The sequence below is a fragment of the Diabrotica undecimpunctata genome, chromosome 6 (assembly GCF_040954645.1).
Source record: "Diabrotica undecimpunctata isolate CICGRU chromosome 6, icDiaUnde3, whole genome shotgun sequence".
In the NCBI taxonomy this organism is placed as follows: Eukaryota; Metazoa; Arthropoda; class Insecta; order Coleoptera; family Chrysomelidae; genus Diabrotica; species Diabrotica undecimpunctata.
This window is the reverse complement of record NC_092808.1, coordinates 159,293,846-159,320,463: the sequence shown is the minus strand read 5'-3', so window position 1 is coordinate 159,320,463 and position 26,618 is coordinate 159,293,846. Positions and strand designations below refer to the sequence as shown.

At 32.1% G+C, this 26,618-nt stretch overlaps 1 protein-coding gene across 5 annotated transcripts in view; it reads right to left on the bottom strand.

Annotated features, from left to right (window-relative positions):
- Window positions 1–23,760, bottom strand: part of LOC140444205 (neprilysin-2-like) — a 61,818-nt gene extending 38,058 nt beyond the window's left edge. The window contains exons 1-6 of one of the 5 annotated variants that reach the window (XM_072535938.1): window positions 23,539–23,760; window positions 19,477–19,896; window positions 16,363–16,496; window positions 8,048–8,077; window positions 3,951–4,164; window positions 808–1,108 (exon numbers count right to left, since the gene is read on the bottom strand). In XM_072535938.1, coding sequence (XP_072392039.1) covers window positions 808–1,108; window positions 3,951–4,164; window positions 8,048–8,077; window positions 16,363–16,496; window positions 19,477–19,496 — 699 coding nt within the window. In that variant the 5' untranslated portion in view covers window positions 19,497–19,896; window positions 23,539–23,760. The remainder of the gene's footprint in view (window positions 1–807; window positions 1,109–3,950; window positions 4,165–8,047; window positions 8,078–16,362; window positions 16,497–19,476; window positions 19,897–23,538) is intronic. The other 4 variants (XM_072535937.1, XM_072535939.1, XM_072535941.1 and 1 more) reach the window with 4 other exon arrangements.
- Window positions 23,761–26,618: the final 2,858 nt, after the last annotated feature.

Below are 26,618 nucleotides of genomic sequence, written 5' to 3'. Positions count from 1 at the left end.
AATAATTTTTTTGCTTTTATTGGACTGGACAAATTTAACAGGTTCTGAAAAAATAGTTCCGTAAAAGAATCAATTGATCTAAAAATGCAACAAATGTATTTAAGATTCTTGTTATTAACCAATGAAAACTCAAAAAAGAATTTATTCAACAAAAGGTCATATTTTGTTATAGGAGAGAAATAATTATTTGTAGAAGGAATTATAAATATTTTGGAGAGGCAGAATTATGTGTTTTTTTAATACACTAATTTCCATAGATTCTAATAAAGATAGATAGATAGATTAAGCCTATATTTTGGGTGTGAAAAATTTGAAATTCCTCATTAAAAGAATTATTATAGTGTAAAAGGTAAAATACGTACGTAGAATCAGTTTTTTTTATTATCAAAAGCCCTTTTATGTCGTGCGGTACGCTTGTTAAGGGTTCTGCCAGTTTGACCGATGTATGTTTTTGGGCATTCGCCACATTTAAGTTGTTGTTATTTTTAATATATTTGCCTAAGTTGCCTAAGGTGTTGTTCTAGAAGCTGCTATTATTACTTTCATTTTTATGTGTTTGGCTAATTTTATTGTTATTTTGACTGTATAAGTAATCGAGCAGAAGGTACTGGGTTTTTTCTTTGATGGTAGAAATACTAATTTCAGTGCTTTCTTGTGTAGTTTTTGATTTAAATTTAACATTGATTTGTGATCAGATTATAGTAATAAGAATATCTTTTAAAGAAATTTACGAAATAGTAGCAAAAAGAAGAACAGAAGTATTCAAGAATTTCTACTAAATAAATTTGTTACAAAAAACGTACTCACGCCTATAACGTATCTGGAATTGACTCCCCGATCGTCTTTCTCCACCGTAACCCGAAAAAAGACATCGGAGCTAACTCCCAACTGCCGAAGTTTATGTACCGACTCCATCCAATCGAACTTCTTGTAGTCCCAATTATAGCCTTGCAGGGTGGGCCAGCCGCCGCTCATTTCCAAAATTTCTTTTATCTTTTTTAATCCTTGGCGGGCTATGGCCGTTTCGTTCATGCAAGCTCGATAAAACTTTTTGGCGGTGTTGAAGGATTTGGGATCCTCTCGCTGTATTGGCCTTTCCAGCATTTCTCTGAAACGGAATGGAAGATAAATATTTTAAATAAATAAAAGGTTTCCGCAACAAAAGCTTCGATTGTTTTTTGTTGTAAAATGTTCGGCATACTTTTTAAATTATCTCTTCGTTAAGCTCTTTATTGAATTTAAATGGTAAAGAAACAGTTTTCTTTATTCAGAAGCAATATTTATGGAATATAATAAAGTATTTGGTATTATTTTAAAGTTTATCTATATCAAAAGTGTAAATCAATTTTATTACACAAGAAAAAGGACAATAGATGTAAGAGCCTGGAACTTACTTATCCTATATCAGCCTGGTGCCCTAACAGGTGGTCAAAAAACTTAATCGAGAATCATGAACATTCATGAACATGAACCTTCCAAAAGATTAGATGGACTGGAGCAGGTGTAATGATAACTAGTAAATATTTAGTATTCTTCAGTAGAAGTAAACAGGAGTACCAATTCGGTACTGGATCATAGTAAATAAAGTCTTGTGGAGTCAGCAGTAACCTTTAAATCATCCGTTAATGAAAGGCGTTGCTATATTAGACTAGAAGGACAGCTTCTTAATTACTCCCTAATTGCCGCAGATACAATGACAGACGAAACAGAAGAGCAAATATAAGTCAACTTCTTTAAAAAACTACAGGAACTAACATATAATCTCCCCAAACAGGACATGTATATTATCTTGGAGATTTCAATTTAAAGATTGATTAGAACACGAAACGAAGACGTTTCCAAAGGAAATATCTATCTACTATCATTTGTTTCTTAATTTTTTTTATGAATCGTCTCATTTTTTGTATCACAGAATATTCTTTTTTATGTATACCAAGCAATCTGCTAAAAGAGACGTCTCTGGATAATTTTGGGACTATCTTCCTATTCTTATCATAGTTTCCGCCTAGTTTCCGTTTAATGATTCCGGTAGCGGGACGTGGATAATAAGCAAACGTCGACGAAAGAGCTACTACTGGTTTTGGTAAGACAACAACTAAGCAAGATATTTAAGCCAGCGCTTAAGACAAAAGGAAAATATCAAACAAGAACTCATAAAGAGCTGAGAGAACTACATGCAGACGCCAAATTAATAAAGAAAATAAAATCCAGGAGACTCCAGTTGGCAGGACTCCTCAAAACACATGCTAACAAAAGAATAGTAAGACTGGTATAGGAAGATTACTGGTTTGGGAAGAACAACCTCGACTATGGTGGCCAGGTAATATAGCAGAAGACAAAGCTATGGGCGTGGAGAATTGGATGAAGATTGCACAAGATAGAACGAAATGGAGTCATGTTGTTAAGTCGACTTAAAGTCATGCAGAGTTGTAATGCTACGAAGTAATCAAGTAAGTAATTATGATATGGTTCAATATCAATTATGATCTGGTTCTCTATCAATTTCTTAGGTATTCTGAATATAATATTTTTTTTCTCCTTCCATCGATTAGAAATTTATTACTAGTTTTGCTATCAAAACTTTCTTGGTAAAAGTTTTACCTTGTTTTTATATTACCTTAGTGTTGTAAGTTAAAACTAAGATGGTCCTATTAATATCTCTAATTAAGGCCAGTTTTCTCATGTCTATGGATATTTTTTTCCCTAGTCATAGCTGCATTTTTTGTATAATGACCAACTTATACTTTTAATATTTTTATTCTGTTATATTTCTAATTTTTTTTTCTATCATACAATACCTAGCTGTAGTATGGAGCAGATCTGACTATAATCTTTAGGTAAACAAAGCTGATGATCCAATCTCATGTCTGAAACCAATTCGGGAGACTCAAGGCACCAATTGGTCGATTAATCAAATCAGCTATCAAACCCTAAATTCCATAAAAGCTGAACTAAACTGAACAGCGTTAACTAAAAAAACCATACAGGATTTCTGGAGCTTAATGGCCTAATTATGCCAAGAACAGGTAGTATGTAACAAAGAATTTAACAATATGTAGAACGGGAGATGTATCTGCGAGAAGATATAAGACAATTAGAATCGATTTAACTGCTCAAGTGTCGGTCCAGGGAGTATCGATTTTCTTATTTTTCTAGCCAGTTTTGCAAAATGTTAAGACAATTCTTTAGTTTCAGCAGTTATTGATTATCAACGGATAAGAAAATAGCTACCGTGTTATCCTCAAATAATAAAATGAGGAAAGATAAAACGAAAAACTGAAATAAACTAAGCTAAAATATAAAAATATAAAAGTAGCTTTTAAAGGTTAGAGTGGATGAAAAAAAAAAAATGCAGATGTCAAAAAAAGAGAGGTTTAAATCTTTGTATGTAGGTATATTTAAAAAGCCCTTAGAAGGGCTACATCAAAAAAACACAAACGTTTTCGGAATAATAATTCCATCATGAGGTTAAAAGCAGGTTAACATACCTGAGCCACCAAAATATTAGGGTAAAACCCTTTACAAAAATTAAAGTTACCAAAAAATGTACATGTTGTTGTTAAAAATGAATGATAATTAATATTTTATTAGATTTAACTTCAGGCAACATATAACCATGCCTCACATGAGTACCAGCGTCCAGAGGGTAGACCTCTTCAAACGGACTTCAGCTGGTAACTGGTAAACTAAAAATCAGCATTTTTATTAACCAGCTGTATCGATAAAATATTTTTATTGACTTAAGCGAAATAAAACTTTAATATTGTGTAAAACCTGTTATCAAAATTATTCTATTAAACGTTTATTTTTTATTATTAACATGAATAATATTTTAATAAATATTATATAATACGCATATAAATATTTTTAGATATCGAAGCACTTTTGCAGAGTTTAGTCCCAACCAGTTGCTTAAGAAACAAATGTGAACTCATTGATAGCGATATTACCTTATTTGGGATTGAATCTCGTCCTGGGCGATATCCTCGACTGATCGAGATCCCGATCGGGATTCTCGATTATCCAGCAAGTGCGTGTTCTGCAGGAAATTACCGCAGGAAAATCGATAAAAATCCTCGCATGGATCTGCTCTGATGTCGATGTGTTGGAGGATTTGGGTGGCGGCGTGAACGCATGACGAATTCGTGCAGGTTTCCAATTTTACTGGAAAAATAGGTATCTATAAATTGAAATATATTATACACACCTGTTTATATACGGTGAGGGGGAAATATATCCGCCTACGTTAGGCATGTTCACTGAACATGTAATTGGATGCAGTAGCAACTGAATTTATTTGTAGCACATAAAAAAATGTTGGACCCTAAGGGATTGTCTGTATTTTTTAAATAACTGCCAAAGTTAAAACTTACTTTTTTGTACAGAAATTTATCCATTATTTTTCAGGCTAATGATATCAAGTAAATATCTAAACGATCACGAAAAATTATATAATTGGATAGCGTATATTCAGGTTAGTTACAAGGGTATCTCGTCCTAGGAGAATAGAAAACTGATCGAATATCATCAATTCATCAAAAAGGTGACAGAAAACTACAGGAAGATTTCAAAGGACTATTTTATATTTGGACCAAATAAAAGATATAACAATATTATAATTTTTTTTTTATACTATTAGACTTGGTTTAACAATTTTAAAATTATATTAATTTAAACGTATAGATAGACAATTAGGAACATAAAGTTAATTTAAAGCAACAACAATTTATAGAAGTTCGACTGCATTTTTAACTTTGCCTGCAATTTTTTTGGCTACGTCGAGTAGGTCCTAAGGCCAGATAAAGGAGGAGGGCATTACTGATATACTTTATAGAAACAGAATAATGCATCGGAATAGGAATGATTTCATTACAATGACTAACGCGAGAAAGAGTACAATGAATTTATGGAAAACTAGAAATATACTTCGAATCGGTACTTGAAACTTGAAGTCTCTAAACATAAGAAAGAAGAAAATTACAAAATACTTGTAGAAAAATATATAGACACACCTGCACTACGTCAGATGAAGACAAAAGAAAAGGGTCAAATCATGCTTGATGACTTTCTTATGTCAGAAGAAGTAACATATGAATTACCAAACATAAGAATAGGCAAGGCAGGTGGAGATACTGAAATTGAATTAGAAATGGTAAAATACATGGAAGAGAAAGATAAAAACTGGATATGGAAAGTATATAAAGAGGCGTGGGAAAAACAAACAATACCTAAAGACTGGCACAACCACATCAGTGTGCCAATATACAAAAAAGAAGAACATGTAAACCGCAAAAACTATATAGCAATATGTCTGTCATCCGCATACTTTAAAGTATATATTAAAATAATAAGAAAGAGACTAAGAAAAGAAACAGAAATGGAATTGGGAGAACAAGCGGCATTTAGGCCAGAAAGACAGACCAATGAACACATATATATCATTAGGAACCTAATGAAAAAAAGCAGAGACACGGAAGGAAAACAAGTATTAGCATTCATAGACCTAAGAGCAGCATTTGATAAGATATAAAAACAAATTATAAAATAGATAAAAAAGTACTTACAAAGATGTAAAAAGAAGAGTACAAATAACAGGAGAAAGATCGGAAGAATTAAATTGGAAGACAGGTATTAAAGAAGAAGATAGTTTAAGCTCTATGCAATTCATAATAATAATGAACTAATTGATAAGCAATACTAAAGTAAGAACCAACAACAGCTACAGACAATAATAGGATACTGTAGATTACACGCGGACGACATAGCACTAATAACAGATTCTGAGAATAAAATGCAGAAACTAATAGGTATAGGGGTAGAACAAATAAAATAACTAAAAATGGAAATAAACAAGAACGAGAGTAAATTAATGATAATCAGCGGTAAAGATAGGAGGAAGATAATGAAACAAAGAAAAAATGTAAAAACGCAGAATTGGAAATAGTTACAACTTACGAATATCTGGGAAGCATAATTACTAACGATGGAAAAATAGACTGAGCAATAACAAATAGAGCAAACAAATCAAACAAGCTATACTATGCATTAGCCCCAATACTGGGAAAATACTATAATGATACCGACTGTGCTCTATACAAGTGACAATTCTGGAAAAACCATAAGAGGAGGATGAATGAATTGGAGAAAGACTCCTAAGAAGGATAGTTCGAAAGACAAAATGAAATAGACTAACCAACGAAACTATTAGGAGAATACCCAACCAAGAACCAATAATTAATAAAATAGCAGATAGACAAATGAACTGGTATGGGCATGTGATGAGGATGTAACCCAACAGAATTACAAAACAAAACCATCAAGCAAAGAACATCGTAAAAAGAGAAAAAGAGAGACCAAGAAAAAAATGAATATGATGAGGAATTGAAAATAATGGCAGACAATAGAGAAGAAGGGAAGAGATGGGTGAACAAAAATTAAAATAGCTAGCCCAAATCCGATACTCTGATAAAATAAAAGAAAGGAAAGAAAGAAATATAGAGTTTCTAATGATTTACAATTGTCTTATGAAAGAAACAAAAGCCAAAGAAGGAGTGGCCCTGTTGGTACACAGAAAATTTTTACACCAAGTACAAGAATGTAAATATACCAAAAGAATAGTTAGTGTAAAAGTTAAACTGAATATCAAATCTTTGAATATGATAGCATCTTCAGACTATAATAAACCAGACCCTAAGTGACGAATATAATCAGTATAAAAAACATCATTGGTAGACAATATCTACCAAACCAACAAAATAGAGGTCAAAATCTAATAAATAACTTACAGGACCTGTATTGTCGTCTCAACGGAATTAGTACCTCTAAAATTGTACTAACTCGCTGTACGCTCTGCACTAGGATATTCGTGTATAGCGTACGAAATACCCTAGCGCACTTATCCAATGTCGAGCTGGACGAAGGTTTAATTATTACTAAGTCTTGAAAAAGACTTAGTATAATTTTCTTACATGAAAAATAGATATAGTTGTTGAAATAAAACACAGTTTTAGTTGAAAATACAAAGACAACCTCAGAGTCTTGGGATGATGAAGTCAGGGCAGAGCCCCGGTGATCGGCTCCCTAGAGTTTAGGGCTCTAGGAGAGACCGAGGTAAAATCTGGACTGTTTTTGGCTTGGAATTCAACTAATATTTATACATAATATTTTACAAGATTCCAAGCCAAAAGACCAATGAGAAAATTTAAATTGGTTTGGAAGGCGGGGCGATGCGCGCCAAGGATGCTCAGTGGTCACTCTGACCGAGCACTTGGCGACAGTATAAATAGAAAGTGGAATAAGACAGGGGAACTCCTTGATTTATATGATCTTTAATTTAATCATGCATTAAATCACCAAGAGTGTCAACAAAGGAAGAGTATACAAAATGAAAAGCAAAGAAGTAAAAATAGTCTGTTAGGCCAAGATGAAGATAGTCTACAAAGACTAGTCTACAAATGTAACGTAAGAGCAATAGAATTTAAGATGACACTCTCAACTTTATCTTAATTACACTGTTCAGCTGTGGATACCTGGACACAGAAGTAAGAGATCAAGAACAAAAATCAGATCGACTGGCAGGATACGTTAATTCAACTATATCGCGAAACCGACATATTCACACTGAGATGAAGTTAAGTAACTATAAAGCCAATGTAAGACAAATAATAACACATGCATCAAAAAAAGACCCGACACAATCACAATACAACGACTGCTCGAAAAATGTCAGAGATGAGAGTACTGAGAAGAACGGAAATTGCAGGAAATACGATGAGAGATCGAAAGGGTAGCAAAAACATTAGCAGAAAATGTAACGATGTATATTAACGAATAGGCACTTAACAGAATAACAGAATGGAATAACCACATAAAGCAGAATGGGGGAGATCCGTATTGGTAAAATAAGTATCGGACGACTGCGCAAAACATGGAGGTATTAATTTGCCAATGAATAATCACTGTTGCTTATAAAGAGGAAGATAAAGAAGAAGAAAAACTTACAGAATAGTTCACTTAACGACAGCAAAATTATTTTTATTGTACTTACCTTTCAATCTACTATTCGATGTCCATATACCTAAGAATTATAATCTATATAAATGATATGATCCATGAAGTTAAAAATGTTAGTGTTTGTAAGTCCATATTTAAACCAATTTTGACTAATGCTGAATGAAGAAATAAAACAAGACTTTAATAATCATAAAATATGAAAGTGCAAGAAACAAATCCAGAAAAAAATATAAAGGGGAGACAAACACATTGTATTGGATATGGTTAGAAAAAAAAATGTGTAAATAATGTTGCAGAAATTGTAAACCTGTCGAAAAATAATATAGAGTTTAATGTCTTTCTTTAATAAAAATTCCTATATTGTTCCAGTGTATGGTTTTGAAAACGTCTTTTAATGCTAGAGTATTTTTTTTATTTCGAATGAACGTATCTCGGCATCTTTGGCACGACACGGAAGAGTTTACAATAGTAAAGAATAACAATATTATATAAATTACATTTTGTTAAACAACTGTGTAGTCTGTAAGAACTCTATTAAGCTCTTGAGTCGGCTTGAACAGTTCAGAAGTTCTTTAAAACTGTGGGCTATATTGTTGGCAATGCGAGTGGCCTGTTAGTGTTGACATTCTGTGAGGATGTGCTTGATGGTAATACCCCCTTTACATGCAGCTCACTTCTGCGGCATTGAGCAGGGAATATAACAGGTAAGTTGGCAGCTTGAGTATGTAAATACGTCTGCCGCTGACGTACAGTCTCTTCGTTGGCGGCTTTTTAACGGAAATCAAAGGACTTGCAGTGCAAATAACAAAGACTGTTTACATGCTGCTCGCTGTCCTGTCAGAGCATGGACTTATTTGTTTATTGTTTGGTAAATTTTTCGTTCGAATATGCATGTAAGTGCATATTCAGAGGAGCTTCTTGGAGAATATCTAAGTGGCTTTAGGCCTGGTCGATCAACAACAGACCAGATCTTTGTGCTAAGGAAAATACTGAAAAAAACCAATGAATTCAATATCGACACATACCATCTTTTCATAGATTTTAAATCGGCCTATGATAGTGTCCTAAGAAATAAATTGTATGAAGCCATTGATAAACTCCACATCCCTGATAAACTGATAAGATTGGTTAAGGCTACAATGCGTAAAGTTGTTCGCAAAGTCGAAATACAGGGCGAACAATCACAGGCATTTGAAACGCATGTTGGGCTGCGACAGGGAGATACGCTGGCGTGTCTCCTTTTCAACATAGCTCTGGAAATGACAGTCAGGGATGCCCAAATAGACAACAGAGGAAACATTTTTATTAAATCATTCCAAATTTTGGCATATGCAGATGATGTTAACCTAGTTGCCCGCACAACACGCAAGCTAGAAAAACTTGAACTTGAACTTTGAACTTGATACTCTTATAAATTTTTTAACTATATGGTATACAGCCAACAATTGGGAATTACACCTTTTTAGGTAAATTGTAACAAGTTTTGTGGAAGTTTTAAAAACAAAAGCTTTCTATGTTTTATTCTTAGATAAAATAACTTTTATCAAGACACGGTCGAATCCATCATTTATTTTTAGAAATACAAATTCATATTTTGTAACTAAAGTAGTGACCATTTCCAATACAATCATAAATTAACCTTAACCTTGTTTTTCATTGTAGGCCCCCTAAATTACGTGAGTCATCTTATGCACTTTGACTCTATTAAAATAATTGCTGCTGTTAAAAGTTTATGTTAGTTAATCACATTTTACTGTATCGGACGGTTTTTTTATCATGAAATTTAGATAAATATACTGGGTGGTGAATGAAATGGGCCATAGGACTTAATTTGAAATATCAATCTATTGAATTACTGCTTTCTGGCCAAATGTTCTAAATCAAGGATAAAATACAAAAAAATCCCTAATCTAATGACCTTACATCAAAAGTTTAAAAAAATTATTTATAGAGGTTTGAAATCTGTATTGAAAACAAATGTCCTTAAAATTGTTCTACCAATTAAATCCATTTCAAAATGTTGCAAAAATATAATACTTTTGCTGGAGTATTCTTGAAGAAACTAGGCCACACATAGTGCAGAATGTGTATAATGGGTTGCGATCGGTCACAATAAAGTTAGATAGTTCCAATATTTGAATTGTAAATATTTTTATTTTATGTTTTTATTTGATTTACGTATTTTATGTTTAAGTTTTGAAAACAAAGTTTTCAGTGTTTTATTGTTATATTTTTGTTTATAATATATTTGCTCAAATTATTATCGATTTATTTCAAAATATTTTTCCTTGCTAAAATCTTGAGTAACCGGCTAATCTAAGCGTGAAAACAAATGTGTAAGCTTCACTTGAAAATCACAGCGATTCAGTGCATTTACTCAGTCATGTAAACCATGGCTAATTGAATTACTATCAGCGAGTTGTGCTCCATTGAGCTACATTAAATCAACCGTTTAATAACGTAAGAGCAGGAAGCACGACAGGGGGGTTTACACCGGTCCTTTTCGAGGCTCTCCAGCACATTCGTGCATTTTAAGAATCTCTGGAGACGTATCTACGAAGAACTTAAAATGGAAATAGAAAGTATGAATTTTATTGAACACTAACGTGCAAAAAAACATTTTGATGGTAATAACTCTTTTATTTAATGGACAATTATAATAATTTTTGGACACCTAAACAAAAATCACCCTTCTTTATCAAAATTATTTATATTGTCGAATATACATGGATTTATAAATAATATACAAGGGGAAATAAAAGTGGGTTCCTATTAGGTTTACAACGGGATAAAAAAACTCAATGGAAGATTCTAAAGTGTTGAATTCCTGCTTTCCTAATTATTTTACATCAAAAGTCCTGAGATACTAATCCTAGACGACTGATAATATGTATTAAAAACAAATATTAAAATTGTTCTATGAATTAAAACTATGAATATGAACACATTTCAAAATTTTGCAAAAATATAATACATTTGCCAGATTATTGTTGTCAAAGTTAGGCCACACGTAGTGCGCAATATGTAGAACGGGTTGCATTTGGTCAAAATAAAGTAAAATATTAACAAAATATAAAACACATTCGCTACTAACTTTTGTCGAGAGAACTACTGGCTAAGAATTTCTAGTGTATCGCTAACTGAATAACTAAAAAAATAATTATATAACGGGATTTTATAAAAAATAAGTTTATTTATTCTGTAAAATACAGAAAGATTTGCACATTGTTTTGATTTTGAATCACATATCAGCACTTTCAAAGCATTTAACACAAAATCCGGGTTGATCAGGACATTTTTCGCATTGATATATTGTCTGCTTTCTAATTTTATTTTCAGAGCATATTTTGCAACGCTTTCTCTTTGTTTGTCCCTTATTAACTATAGTTTGAAGAGTCCGGCATACTTTCCGCCATTTTGAATCACGAAACTACCACAGCAAAGAACTGGTAAAATTTTTTGATACTTTAAGTCCTCACTCACACTCTGACAAACATTAACTAACGTCGGTGTCATACTAAGTAAAATATACTGTCTTAAAAATCAACGGGTTTCTGTCCCCGATCGGAGTCATATGCACCTTGTAATGGATCACTTTGACCCCGATCGGAATCATGCGCAGCGAAAGTGTTAAATTGTAAATATTTTTTTATGATTTACTGTTTTAAAAATACTGAAGTTAATAAAATATACTCAGTTGAGGAAAAGTAGCAGTAATAAAGATGTTTTATTCAGGCAACGGTGTGAGTACTGTCAGTTCTTTATTTAGCAAAAGATATCTCAATAATCTAATTCCGAGTCAGGCAACAATTTAAAGGATTTTAAAAAAGTTTGGATACCAAGAAATTCAAAAAATCAAAACGATAAATATGTATTAACAGCAGTAGTTGAAATTCCTATAATAGACATTTATAATTTTACAGCCTTAACAATTTTGAAAAGAAATAATTTCTCTACGTATAAATTTAAATATCATTAAGAACTAAGAGAAGTAGATGCTAAGAGACAAGCGGAATTTTGTTATGAAATTTTAAAGAGAACTAACCCAGACAGACAATTTTTGAAAAACATTTTGTTTATCGATGAATGCATATTTACATTCAAAAATGAATCAAATGATTAAAATTATACGATATATTTGACAAGAAAGTCTGACGATATTATTGAAAGTAATATTGGATATCGTAAAAAAATAACTGTCGGGTTAGAAATAATTAGACACAATATTATCGGACCATTTTTTTATAAGGAAAATTTAAACTCACAAAAGTTTTTGGACCCGCTACAAGAAGAGGTTTTGCCGAGACTTTGCAGAAGTAACTCGAGATAAAGAACAAATTTGGTTTTAAATTGTGGACAGTCAAAATTGAAACGTCAAAATAAACATTTTTCAAACTAAAATTGTAATTACTTTTCAGTACAAATAGTTAACTTCATTGGGGATTTCAGCATTAGCAAGAATGAAAAATAATGCTGCTGCATAAGATTGGTCGTTAAGGTTTAATTTACTATCAAGTCCTCTAATATTTTTACTGCTTAGTTGGATTTAAAAGCTTGATAGATTTCACGAGTGAATTAGTAGTGAATTATAATCTTAGATGATAACTTATTATATTAGATTTTTTTATTTACTTCCTAAATTTTAAATGATTACATACGTGTTACACATTTTAGAAATTGTATTGCTTCCTGTCAATAAACGATGAAAATAATTCACAATATTTTTAAATTGATTCCAATAATAACCACCATCTACCACTACAGAATATTGATGGTGAGTTAAACGGACAAGCTTGAAAATAAACAGAGCAGATGTTCATTGTTTTTCGGCAATTAAGCGTTCCTGCTAGAAATGATTAGTGGCATTAAATATAGGTTAAGGTTGAGGCGTGATAATTTAGTTGACTTTAATCCTCCAGATTAGCAACACGCAACGTGGATTAAAGAAAGACGAGCCCTCACGTGTAGATAACAATGATTTTGGTTAATTTACAACAAAGAGGAGTTTGATGAGATAACGGGAACTAGATTTATGTTGGGCGTTGTGTTTCCAAATATTTATTTTTGTTCACAATGCTTGTAAACATTCAATAAATATCTCATAAGCTATACTTAATTTAAAAATACATAATAACGGAGATTTTATGTTACAGGACTATTTCATGATAAATGTCGATAGTTTCTGCCTTAAGCAAGCTTTACCGATTTAAGCTAGAATTGTAGATCTGATTGGAGAAGTCTTCTTAAAAAAATGCCAAAAAGCAACAAAACATTATGATTTACCGAAATAATTCTAGTGGTGAATTGTCAAACAAGCCATAGAAAACTCAATGGAAAATTCTAAATTATCGAATTTCTACTTCCCTAATTATTCACCATCAAAAGTCATGAGAACTATTTGAGGTGCTTAAAAGCAAATCGCGTTTAATTCACTTTTCTATAGTTGTTTGTAGTTCTTATTGTAAAATCAAATCAGAGAAGACCAGGCAGGTTTCACAGCGGGGAAAGCATGCTTAGATCACATTTACACGGTCGAACAACTAATAGAAAAAAGAATGGCCAAAAATAGATCCGTCCATCTGGATTTTGTTGATCTTAAGAAGGCATATGACTCAATACCTAGAACCAAGCTATGGGAAGCAATGGAAGACATCGAAGTTCCACGAAGATTAATAAACGCGGTAAAAGCACTCTACAAGAATAACGAAGTAGCTATCAAAACGGGCAATAGAATATGCAGGCCATTTAAGACGACAAAGGGACTACTACAGGGTTGCTCCACATCCCCACCCTGTTTAAAATATTCCTGGAAAAAACTCTGAAACCATGGAAAAGAAAGTGCGAAGGAATGGGTATACCAGTAAGGAACGAATATCTATATACGCTAAGTTTTGCCGACGACCAAATAGTGATCGCACAAGACGAGGATGACCTCAGTTTTATGATGAGAAAACTGGAGCAGGAATATACAAAGAATGGGATGGAAATAAACCTAAAGAAAACCGAATACCTAACAACGAAGAATACAGAAATAAAACAGCTGGAAATAGACGAAGGTAAACAAATCAAAGGAACAGACAAGTATAAGTATTTAGGTTTCATAATATCAAACAAAGGAACAACGGAGGAACAGATAAAAAATAGACTAGGACAAACAAGAGACTGCATACGAAAATTGAACCCGGTACTATGGGATAAGAACATCAGCATGAAAACAAAGAAAAAAATATATAATACCATGACAAGAAGTATCCTCACTTATGGGTGTGAAAATTGGACAATAAATAAGAAAACCAAAAACAAAATAAGAGCAACAGAGATGGAATTCCTAAGGAGAAGCTGCAGAGTAACAAGAAGAGACAGAATAAATAACATGGAGATTAAGAGGAGAATGGGAATGAACTCCGACATAATAGACTACATCAAACAGAAGAGATTAACATGGTACGAACATGTCAGAAGAGCAGACCAAAATCGGTGGATAAATAGAATAACAGAGTGGAGCCCGATAGGAAGAAGAAAGAGAGGCAGACCCCGAAGATCTTTCAGAGATGAGGTGGACGAAGCAATGAGTAGAAGAAACCTACAGGAAGAAGACTGGATAAACAGGAAAAATTGGAGAAAACGGTTGAGTGAAGGAATACAGTGAAAACTGTGGAAATCCTTGTATATATATTGTAAAATCTCTCCAAATAATTGCTTTAACTACGTATCAACTAAAGAAACCTATCCGAAAGGTTTAAGTGAGGTAGCGTTATGTAGGTATATTATTTCATTGTCTGCAATAATTCGATACATCGCAAGTTAAGAAGGTAAGTCGTTTTGCTGATGTCTGTGATGAGCGAAACAAAAATAAAAGTATGCTTGCTATGCTACCCGGATGAATGCTATGCGCTCCTAAGAAGGTTTTGACTGCTTTCATACCACCAACTTATACAATACAATAATTCGTACACAAGAATTCAAAAGTATGCAACCATAAAACGACTAAGTATTAACGTTAATATTTTTCATTGGAAGTAAGAGGTAGTAGATCATTTCAAACCTAGTTCTCGATGAAACTTTAAATATCAGCAATCAAAAAAGTTCCAATTCATCGGGCAGTAAAATGCCAGCACAGGATTCTCGTTTAAGCAGAACAGTTTTATTACCACTCCATTGGTAATTACAAATGAATTATAAAAGGAAAAGAAAATATTTTAAGCATTCCTTAATGTTTAAGAATGGCTAAAGACAATACCAAAGTAAAAAAGAAAAACAATTTTGATGTCAAAAGGCTTCTTGAATTGAATTTTGGGTCTAATTGGTGATCCAATCCAAAGTGCCACAATTACGTAACTAAAAAGGCTTCTTTATTATTAAGAATATAATCATCATACAATATATTTTTTTACTTACTCGTTAACTATTTGATATTACTTAAAAATTAAAGCAAACGAATTATCTTTATAAACTGAGATGCAAATGTAAAAAGTCTAACTTTTGGAGGCAAATGAGATGAAATCCATTTTTAAAACGGGTTCAAGATAATCACAATAATTTACTCAAACATGTTAATATATTTTACATGTTTTGAAAATAAAATATCTTAATATGAAGTGGCCATCGTTTTTGCCCTTCATTGGGGTACACCTACTTTGATAGGGTGGAGGTGAGTGTATTTACCAGGAAGTGTCTATCTGACAGGTAGAATTTTAGGAGCTGAAAGAAAAAATATGGCAAATGTTTATTTATCTTATAAAATAGGCCTTCATGCCAAATCTTATCGAAGGCTTGACTGATGTCAGACAAGGCGTACAAATTCTTGGTAAATCGATTTTTTTGCATTTTTACCCCCCTACGAGTAGGGTTTTGGGAAAGCCTGAGGGTAAAAGTGGTAAACTTTTTTTGGGGTCTTTGAGGACTTTATGGTCCCTAAATTAATATTCTCGGCAAAATTCGGCAGTTTGTATGATTTTTGGTGGCCAATTCTCTGACGACTGGATTATCTGGCAAATGTATTATATTTTTGCAACATTCTGGAATGTGTTTAAATCATGTCACAATTTTAATCTTCTTAAATGTTTTCAATCTTCTACAAATAGTTTATCATAGCTTTTGATGTAAAATAATTAAAGAGGCAGGAATTGAACAGCTTAGTATTAGCAATTGAGTTTCTTATGGCCCATTTACCGATTGACTACCTAGTATATATATGTTACTGCCTTGTGTTATCTTTTTTTGAAATAGATTCCTTGTTGATGCATTATACTACAGGTTTTCAACTAATACATAAACTGATATATGGGAAACAATTTAAAGCAAGGTAAACTCAGCAGGAAATAAGCAACGAAACTAATATGGTATTACCTGAAAATCCTAAATAGAAGAGTCCAGCTACTAGTAAAACAAGCCCGATGACACATACAGCAATTATTACCTTTCTCTTTTTGTTTCTAGTACAGCCATGTTCACTGGCTTCGGCAGAAGGTGGTAAAATTGCTCTGAAATATAAGAAAATTAGATATTCACTGTTATCAAATATACATATCCACAAATAAAATGTAAGACATATCACATTTTGTATTATCTAAAGCGTTTTTACACAGGCATCTAGTGGCTTAACAGATGTGCACAGAGAAAGTATTCAACCATATTGCTTTTTCAACCTTGGTTAAAATATTACTTTTAAGTTTGCTTTAAATTAAGTGGAAAGGTAAAAGGATTTTTCCAGGTAAAAAAACTGATGATGGGCTTTTTAGGTTGAAAACGTTCTGTGATGCAACTCGAAAGAGATTTTAATTTATATTCCTTTTATAAAGGATTTTAAATAAACTTAAAAAGACATAAATGACAGACCAAGAAAAAAATTAATAAATTAAATAAAAACAATTGAACAACATAAAGGAAAGACGGTTGAAGGAATGATAGCAATGAGCGGGACCAGAAAAACTAGAAGAAATGGAAATAAAATAATCAATCCTAACCTAAAAGAAGACTATTTTTAAATTTGATAGACTTAAAGATACCGACATTGCAAATGTATACAGACAGTAAATAGAAGATCAGATGAGGACAGAAAACTTGATGAAGAAAAAGATATTAACCAACTATAGGTAAATATACGAGATTTAAAGGTACAGAAATCGGTTGAAATATTGGACAAAACCAAGTCAAAAAAAAAAAAAAGAAATCAGTGGTTTGATCATGAGTGCGAAAAAGCCATAAATAGAAAGAACGCAGCGTAGCAAAAAAACATCAACGCAGGTTGTACACGGAGAAAAAAAGAAGAGTATAAACCTCTTAGAAGAGAGGAAAAACGTATCCATCGACATAAGAAGAGGGAATATGAACAGAACACTCTTAATGGAATACAAAGTTTATTGGATAAAAATAAAACGAGGAAATACTACAAATCATTAAATAAAAGCTGGCGAAAATTTAAAGCACGATTAGAAATCTGTAAAGAGACTAACGTTGAAATTCTACACGATAAAAGCTCCGTCCTTAACAGATGGGCCCAACATTTTAGCGAACATCTAAATATAAACGATATTAAAGAAGGTTACAACATACACAATCAACAAAACCTACAACGTCAACTATACAGAGATAGAACAACATGAGAAGAAGTATCAAATGCCATCATAAAACTCAAAGACAATAAAGCCCAGGAATCAATGAAATTTGTTCGGGAATGTATAAAAAAGATGGTGATCAACTTTTTGCAGCAATCCTTAAACTAATAATACTTATATAAGAGTGGTTAAAGGGAATATTATGTCTATTGCGTAAATATGGTGATCAACTGGAGTGTAAGAACTATAGAGGCATTACTCTGTTTGCACCTACGTATACAATATTTGGTAATATATTGTTTGAAAGCCAATTTTATAAAGGATATTGTTCCTCAATATTAATGCGAATTTACTGCTAGAAAGTCACCTACACATTAAATTCAAGTACAGATTCTAGAAAAGTGACCAGAATATAACATAGATCGACCCCATCCCTTTGTCGACTTCAAAGCAGCCTATGACGTGTGAAAAGAACTGCATTATATAATGCAACGATTGACTTTGGGATCCCACCTAAGTAAGTTAAGTTGACCCAACTAATAATGCAAAACGTAAGCTCATGAGTTAGAATTGAAGGAGAAAACTCTACATTCTTTGACATTAATAATGGTCTAAGGCAGGGGGATGAGCTGGAGTGTATATTGCCTTCGCAAAAAAATTGAAAAGGCAATTAGACAATTAAATATTAGAAGTAATGGAACTATTTTTAATAGATCGATGCAAATTCTCGCATTTGCTGACGATATAGTTATAGTTGGCTGAAGTATGAGAGACATGATTCAGTATTTTACAAGGCTTGCAGACGCGGCAAGTGAATTAGGACTTATACGAAATATCCAACAGAGAATTCAAATTAACAACCATTCCTTTGAGCAAGTCAAAGAATTCACATATCTTGGATCGCTAGTAAACGCAACAACACGACAAGCAACGAAATTAACAGACGCATAGCAGTGTAGCAAACAGATCATCACGGTCTCCAGAAACATTTAAAAAATATAAATATAAAACGTGCAGTAAATCTCAATATAAACAAGACCCTAATAGGACCGGTTTTGATATATGGGGCTGAAACGTGGACCTTATCTCAAAATGATGAAAGACTTTTTGGTATTTTTGAGAGAAGAATTCTTAAAAAAATTTTTGTGGCCGTAAATTTAAATGGCGTCGAAGATACAACTTTGAATTATATCAGTTATACACCGATCCAGATATTGTGAAATTCGTTAAGTTAAGAGACTTATACGGGCTGGACTCATTGCCAGGCAGATTCCGAACACACAAAGATATTAACATTTTCAAAAACATAGGGCACAAGAAGCAGAGGACGCATAAGAAGGAGATGGATTGATGATGTGGAAGAAGACCTACAGATTCTAAGGGTCAGAAGAGGGAACTTGCCAGGTATCGGCAGTAGTGGCGACTTCTTTTTGAACAGGCCAAGGTCCACAACGGATTGTCGGGCCACCTATGATGATGACAATTTAAAATCGACTTCAATATATTAAACAGAAGAAACGTATACGGATGAGGCACTAAAACGCATCAACATTCACGTAAAGACGAAGAAAAATAAGAATAAAAGGTTTAATGCTTTAATGCTGTTTAATGGTTTAATAAAAAAGCTAAAATAATAAGACTTAAGGTTGCACATTAGTTTTAGTGATTTTGTATTTTGTTTACCTGTGTGATATTTATAATCTATTTACAGGGATATTGGAACTAGATAAGGTAATCAGATTACAAAGAACAAACAAGCAAAAAAGCAGATTATATAAAAATAAACGAAAGTTTTGTAAATAAAAAAAAACTTTTATAAAATATTTAATAATATAAATATAAGTAATATCTTGCTAAACAAAACTTCTCAAACTATACACGTGCACAATAAAGATTGTCTACTCACCCATTTTTCAAATTTTGCATATTATTACACCGTAACACCGCCACAACTATTTAGATTCCCCGGTTGACTGAACTTAGGTGCGAAGTATGTGCTCTTAAAGTTTCTCGGAGATAAGTAGATTCTTTGAAGTAACTACTATAATAATTAATGATACAACGAGAAGCCACAACAAGAGGAGCGCTAGGTGGCGGGTCGAGGGGAACCTACCAGACGTAAGTGCAATTAAATTTTCAGTGTTAACAGGAAAGTACCCGTATGGTGTTTCTCATAATGCGCTTGTATACTGTTGGATCTGATGATTTTCTGTCGATTTTTATGAAGAAAAAATATGAACACAGAAAGCACTGTTTTCAATGAAAGTTGTAACAAAAGCATAAAAATTTATAAAAATTGTTTTTCAAAAAACTGTTCATTTGTAGACTGTTTAAAAATTAGATCGTTGGTTTGCATTTTATGTTGTATTGTAAATGGTGTTTTTTTTAGAGGTATAAAAATGTAAGTTAGCAACACTTTTGTAACCGGGGCCATTTTGACAGCTGTCAAGTGATTAATGTTTCGTTTGTTTTGACTTTTCGGCATCTGACACCTGAACAGCGCTTTCAAATTGTGCAAAATTATTTTGAAATGGCTCTGTTCGAAATATGTATAGCGCATTACGTCCATTTTATGGTCAACATAATCGTCCATTAGAGCAAATGAATTTGATTACCCATGGAACGTTTTCGCACTACTTTTACTCTAAAAGATAATACGTATCTACAGAGATGTAAAGTGCGAACAGAAGAAGTTATTGCTGATGTAGAGCGTAGCATAGAGGAAGACCTGAATCAGTCTATCCGCATATTTCACAGCACTTGAATGCATGTCCATCCACTTTATTATAAAAGATTTTACAGAAAGAACATGGTTTGTCTATTTACAAAATTTAACTCATGCAAGAATTAAAGCTACACGATCATCTAGCAAGGAGTGAATTCGTTTATTGGGCTCAAAACGAGATTGCCGTTAATCCCAATTTTTATAAACAAATCTGGTTTAGCAATAAAGCTCACTTTTGATTAAATGGCTGCGTCAAAAATTAAAACTGCCATATTTAAAATAAAGATAATCCTCAAGTGTATATTGAGAAACCGTTACATTCAGAAAAACTGACTGTTTGGTGGGCTCTATAGACTGGTGGAACCATTGATCCAGACTTCTTCAAACACGATGGTGGCCAGAACGTTACAGTCAATGGTGACTGCTATAAAGCCATAATTACTGACTTTTTCATTCATTAATTAAACAACCATTATGTCCAGGAGCTGTGATTTTAACAAAACGGGGCAACATATCACACAGCACTTGTCATAATTGATTTTTTGAAGGAAATGTTTACTAACCACGTAACTTCACGTTTAGGATACGAGAATCTGATTACAAGATTGTACGATGTAACACTGATAGACTATTTACTCTTGGAATATGTAAAATCTCTAGTCTACGCCGATTAGCTTGTAGCAATTGATCATTTGGAGGACATTAGCTACGTTTTTGCCAATATTCGGCCACAATGTTGGAAAAAGACATTGAAAATTGTACTTCCAGATTAGACTATATCAAAACCAGCCATGGCGGTTATAAGAAATCATATTTACATTATCATATAAAAAATTATTTTTCTAATAAAGTTAATTTCATGTCAGTTTAAAAAAAACATGTGTTTTATTCCATAAATATACCAAATTTTTATACCAAATTTACCAAATATACCAAAGTTTTATACCTCTAAAAAACACCCATTATTGTAAGTTTGTCGGGGTGATCGAATCGATTCAAATATAGAATTATGACTATATAAACATATGCTTCAAACCAAAAAGAACTAAGATGTCCCTTGGAAAGTTGATGTAAAGTTTAATAACTGATTAGGCAAAAATGCCTAAAATTGGGAATGAAGAAGAAAAAGGTAATCATAGACAAAATAAAAGACAAAATAATGTAACTAGAGCCAATTTACAGACAGCATATGTTTAACAGCAGGCAAAAGAAAAATACTTTACAGATAAATGCAAAGAGGTCGAGGATCTTTAAACAAGATACGATTTTTATAAACTACATAAAAAAAGTTAAATAATCACAGGAATAAAAAAACTAGACCAGACTGGTCCATTATATTCTGTATATTCTGTACATTCTTCTATATATTCCGAATAGACAGAAGATTACTGTAATGCAGATAGATGAGAAAATACAACGGTTGGCGGAATATATCGACGAACTGTTTGTTCTATGATCACAGAAGGGACCTGGATTTCAAAGAAATTATTCCAGAAGAAATAGATCCAGATATTCCAAAAAGAGAAGAAGTATTGGAAGCATTAAGAAGTGCTGAAGCTGACGTGCTGCTTTTTTATGGAAATACTAGAAATTATAGATAAAAAACACATTGAAGTTTCAATGACACTATTAAACTAAATTTATAGTTCAGGTGTATTACCCGAAGACTGGTTGACTTCGATTTGTATTTTTTTTGTCTACAAAGAAAAACGCAAGAGAATGCTGTAATTATCGCAGCATTAGCTTAACATTCCATAAGCTAAATTTACTACTAAAACTCATACAAAACCTAAAAGGTTCATAAACGGATGTAAAACGTAATTTTCGTTTCGTAAAAATCTAAAAAAGAAACTTTTGGGACCTGCGTTTTAGGAGACTTTTAAAAATAATATAGACAGATCATCTGACAAACAAATGCTGATGCATAAAATGGGAAGAGACAGAGAACTTTTGGTCATCATTAAAAGGAAAAGACAGCATATTGGGGGAACATACTTAGAAATGATAAGTACGTGTTGTTGCTGATTATGAAGGGGAAAATCTAAGAAAACGGGGTCCTGGTAAAAAAATATGCTGACTGTAAAATATTCTGAAAAAAAAAATGGACTTGAACTTTATCATGTATAGGAAAATTTAAGAAGCAACTGTAATATAACAGATTAAAGGAATGGAAAGCATAATAGACAAAAATAATAAAATTGTAGTTGACAGTGAGAAAATAAATATGTGGATAAAATATATAAAAGAACTATCCGAAGACGACGAAAAATGTAAGCTATACAACTAACAGCAAGAAATGGACCTGAAACTACCAAAGAAGAAATTGTAAACTAAAACTTATAAAAAAATGAGAAAGCCCTGGGAGTGAAATACACCAGAAATCTTAAGTCTCCTATCAGAAAACCAAATTGATATACCAATAAAATTATTCAAGAATATCTATGATACTAGGGAAATTTCGAAAAAATAGCTGTATTTATCCCAATGCCCAAAGCACCTAATGCACTGAAATGTAAAAAAATATAGGTCGATCAGTTGGATAAACCATGTTTTGAAAGTTTTTTGCGAGCGATACATGAACGTATATAAAAAACTAGACGATAGAATAACAGGAAACCAACTGGGATTTAGTAAAAACTTTGACACTAGAGAGGCATTATTTACTGTACAAACACTAATATCTAGTTGACTTTAAGAAAGCTTTTAACAAAATAATATACAGAGGTTTAAAAATATAATTATTGCCAAAATATACCGATATCATAAAGCCATAATACGAGTAGATCAACAGAAATCTAAAGAGATACTTATAAGATAAGCAGGACGACAAGGATGTGTAGCTTCCCCTTTACTTTTTAATATGTTTTCAGAAGTGATGTTAAATGAGACACTAGAAGATGTAAATAAAGGCTTATCAATTAACGGAACACTAGTTCCATTAACGAAAATATAATTTATTAGTGAAAAATAACATGCAGGATAAAGCAAAAAATATTGGCGAGTTTTAAAGAGTTCAATATCATCGCTGGTATTGTCCTTGAGAAGATACATCGAAAATAATGATAATATTGAATTAATGATCCCAGAAACTCTGGAAAGCTCATAAAATTACTCGAATGTAATCAAAATATAACAGAAGAAAATGTGATTTATCTTTTAGACATTTACACAGATAAACTTTTAACCCAAATAATCTCCAGCTACCATACATTTAATTCTTTACTAAATACTCTGTTTTTAAACCTTTAAACCTACGGTTTGCCTGAATTAAGTAAGTTTATCAATATTCAAAACACTTTTTTAAAATTTTATCAGTAGACTCCGAGTCAGTCCGACACTGTACACTGATTATTCTTCGAGTAGGTGTAAATGACGATCACTACCAATTAACTCATTAAGATTTCAATTATTAAAGAGTCGAATTACACCAATACACCTTTACAGAGACACGTAGTGAATAAACTAAAACATTTCTTTTTAATATTTTCAGCAGATTTGATGTACGTTTTATAATTTTTCTAAAAATAAACCTTACATGTGAGTTTTGCAGCGAGCTAACCAACTGTTTTATTTATATATAGTTTATCGGCCAGTATTAGGTTATGCACTTGAATATTTTAAGTATTCAATGGCAAATCGTTTAAAAAAAATAAACTTTTTTATCAGTTTTAATTTATTTTTTAGTTGTTCAGTATTTGCCGTTACAGCTTCAAAACATAATAGCCTACAATAAGAAAACAATGGGAAGATAAAGAGAACATTTTTAGAAATGTAGAGCGAGAAAAAGTAGCAGAAACAGAAAACAAAGGAATAAAAAGATACAAGGAAAATATTGCTAACATAGAAGCTAAAAGAGAGAAAGAGCTAGAAGAGACAATCCAGAAGATAAAGATAAAAAAACTCATAGTTAACGATAAAGTATATCCTGAAGTAATGAAATATATAGAAGAAAAAAAAAACTGCAATACATTTATATGCACAATGCACAATTATTAAATATAATAGAGAAGCCAAGCATCAAGAGAATGGTCAAATACAATAATTCCACAATGCTCATGAAGAGAAACACAACAAAGTGTAACAATTATAGAAATTATGATCCCTCCTATGTGTGGTAGTCAAATTATACGAAAGCATAATAGAAAGAAAAGTAACAATAAAAATATAAACAAATTAGAGGATCCACAAAGCGGATTTGGGAAAGGACATAACACACAAGACCATATATTCACCATGAAACAATTAGAAAAATCTGTAAAAAAAGTACAAAAATTTATCCTTAACAAAGACATAGCAAGAATACAAAATATAATATCAAAATCACTTAAAATAACAAAAAGAGTAGGACAAGGAGGAAGTTTGAGTCCAATATTCTGTATAAATGTATATATGAGTTACTGAAAGAACGTAAAAAAAACTTTTAAAGAATCTATCACTGGATAAAATAGAATGAAAATGATAAATGGAGAAATATGCAAATTTCCGGATAATATTGTGCTTATAGGGTAAAAAGAAAACTGAAGTTAGGAAAAATGGAATTCAATTCAAAATTCAAATGGAAACAAAATACAATGTAAATGTAAATAAAAAACACAGAAAATGAAAGTAATGGGAAAGCAAGAGACGAAAGACCCAGTAGAGTCAGAGATAGAACATGAAAAATTATTAAACACACATAAATACCCAGAAATAGTACTAAAAAGTAAAAACAGCACTTAAGTCAATATTAACAATAGCTTAAAAATACAGAAAAACTTTTTCAAGCATTACATATGGGATTCTTTCATAATAAAGAAATATTAAGAAAGACAAAGATATGAATATACAAAACAATATAACTGGATCTTTAGCGAAAGACGTGACTTAGACATACAACTAAGAATCCATATGCTATGTTTTTATGTGTTTCAAAATCTATTCTGTGGCTGCAAAAGCTGGACTCCCAATTCTTTGTTAGAGAAACGCATCGCCGCTTTCAAAATGACATACTTTGGTTAATCATGAAAGAAAAAAATCGGGGAAAGAGGTTAATAAAAAGAAGACAGAATTTTTGGCTTAAGTAAATACGTCAATGACTTGGCAAAATATTATCTAAAATTTTTGCAGCCATGTGATCTTTAACTATTGCGAATTGGATTGCCAATCTTTAAAGACAGACGGTACAACAAGGAGAATAAACAAGAGGTAAAAATATAGAATTCAAGCAATAAAAATAAAGTATTTTAAAAGAAAAATAAGGGTTCAAAAAACAAACAATTAAAAATAGTAAATTTCCAGAAATATTTGTGATTTTCAAGATCTTTTTTTACACATAAGGACGAATATCTTCAAAGGATATCATCTCATGTATACGGGAGAGAGTGTGAGATTTATACCGAAAAAAAAAACTACAGCCGTTAAGCTGAAGCTAAAGAATTTTATAAACCTAAGCAACCCACAAAAGTAATTGTGGCAAGTCCGATATCAGGTTTAATGGATAACTTAAATATTTGAATGACAAAAATCTACAACTTTATCACAATTTGGGAGGTCTCAGTCTTCTAAATCATAAAATCGTTTCTGATTAGTTGTCTTTTGAAATGATCTTTTCTACAAAGCTTACATGGAAAAAAACATCTACTACATATTAAAAAAACATGCTAAAATGGAATAAATATTATGAAAACTCTCTTTAATAAAAACTATAGAGCGGACTATAACTGCTTCATGTATGTATATAAAACCCTAATGTGATCTAAAATAGATTACGGTTCCATAATATATGCATCTGCCAAAGAATCGTTATTATATCACCTAAGAATTTTAAACTACGGTATTAAGAATAGCAACAGGAGCATTCCGAACCAGCCCTATAGAAAGTTTGCGGACAGAAACTGGAAAGCCACCACTTAAATATAGAAGGATGCACTTTACTCTTACCTATGCATTTGCTGCTTATTCTATTTCGAACAATTCAACTAGAAATATCATAGTCACTGATAGTTTGGACAACTTATACCGAAAATAGGAATGTAAAACACTATTCTACGAAAGAGTTAGGCAAACTCTCACGGCTTTACAAATTACGATACCAAAATCTTTTTCCAATTTTTTAAGAACTAATCCTTTTTGGAAAATAAGCATTTCTCAATCCAACACATCCTTAAACATCATTAGAAAGAACAATATTCCCTACTTTTTAATAAAAAATACTATCATCAACAAACTTACAAAATTTTCTAACTTCTACCACGTATACACAGACGCTTTTAAAACATCTACTGGAGTTGGAACAGCTGTCGTTACTCCAAATATTACACTTAAGTATTAACTATCATCTTTAA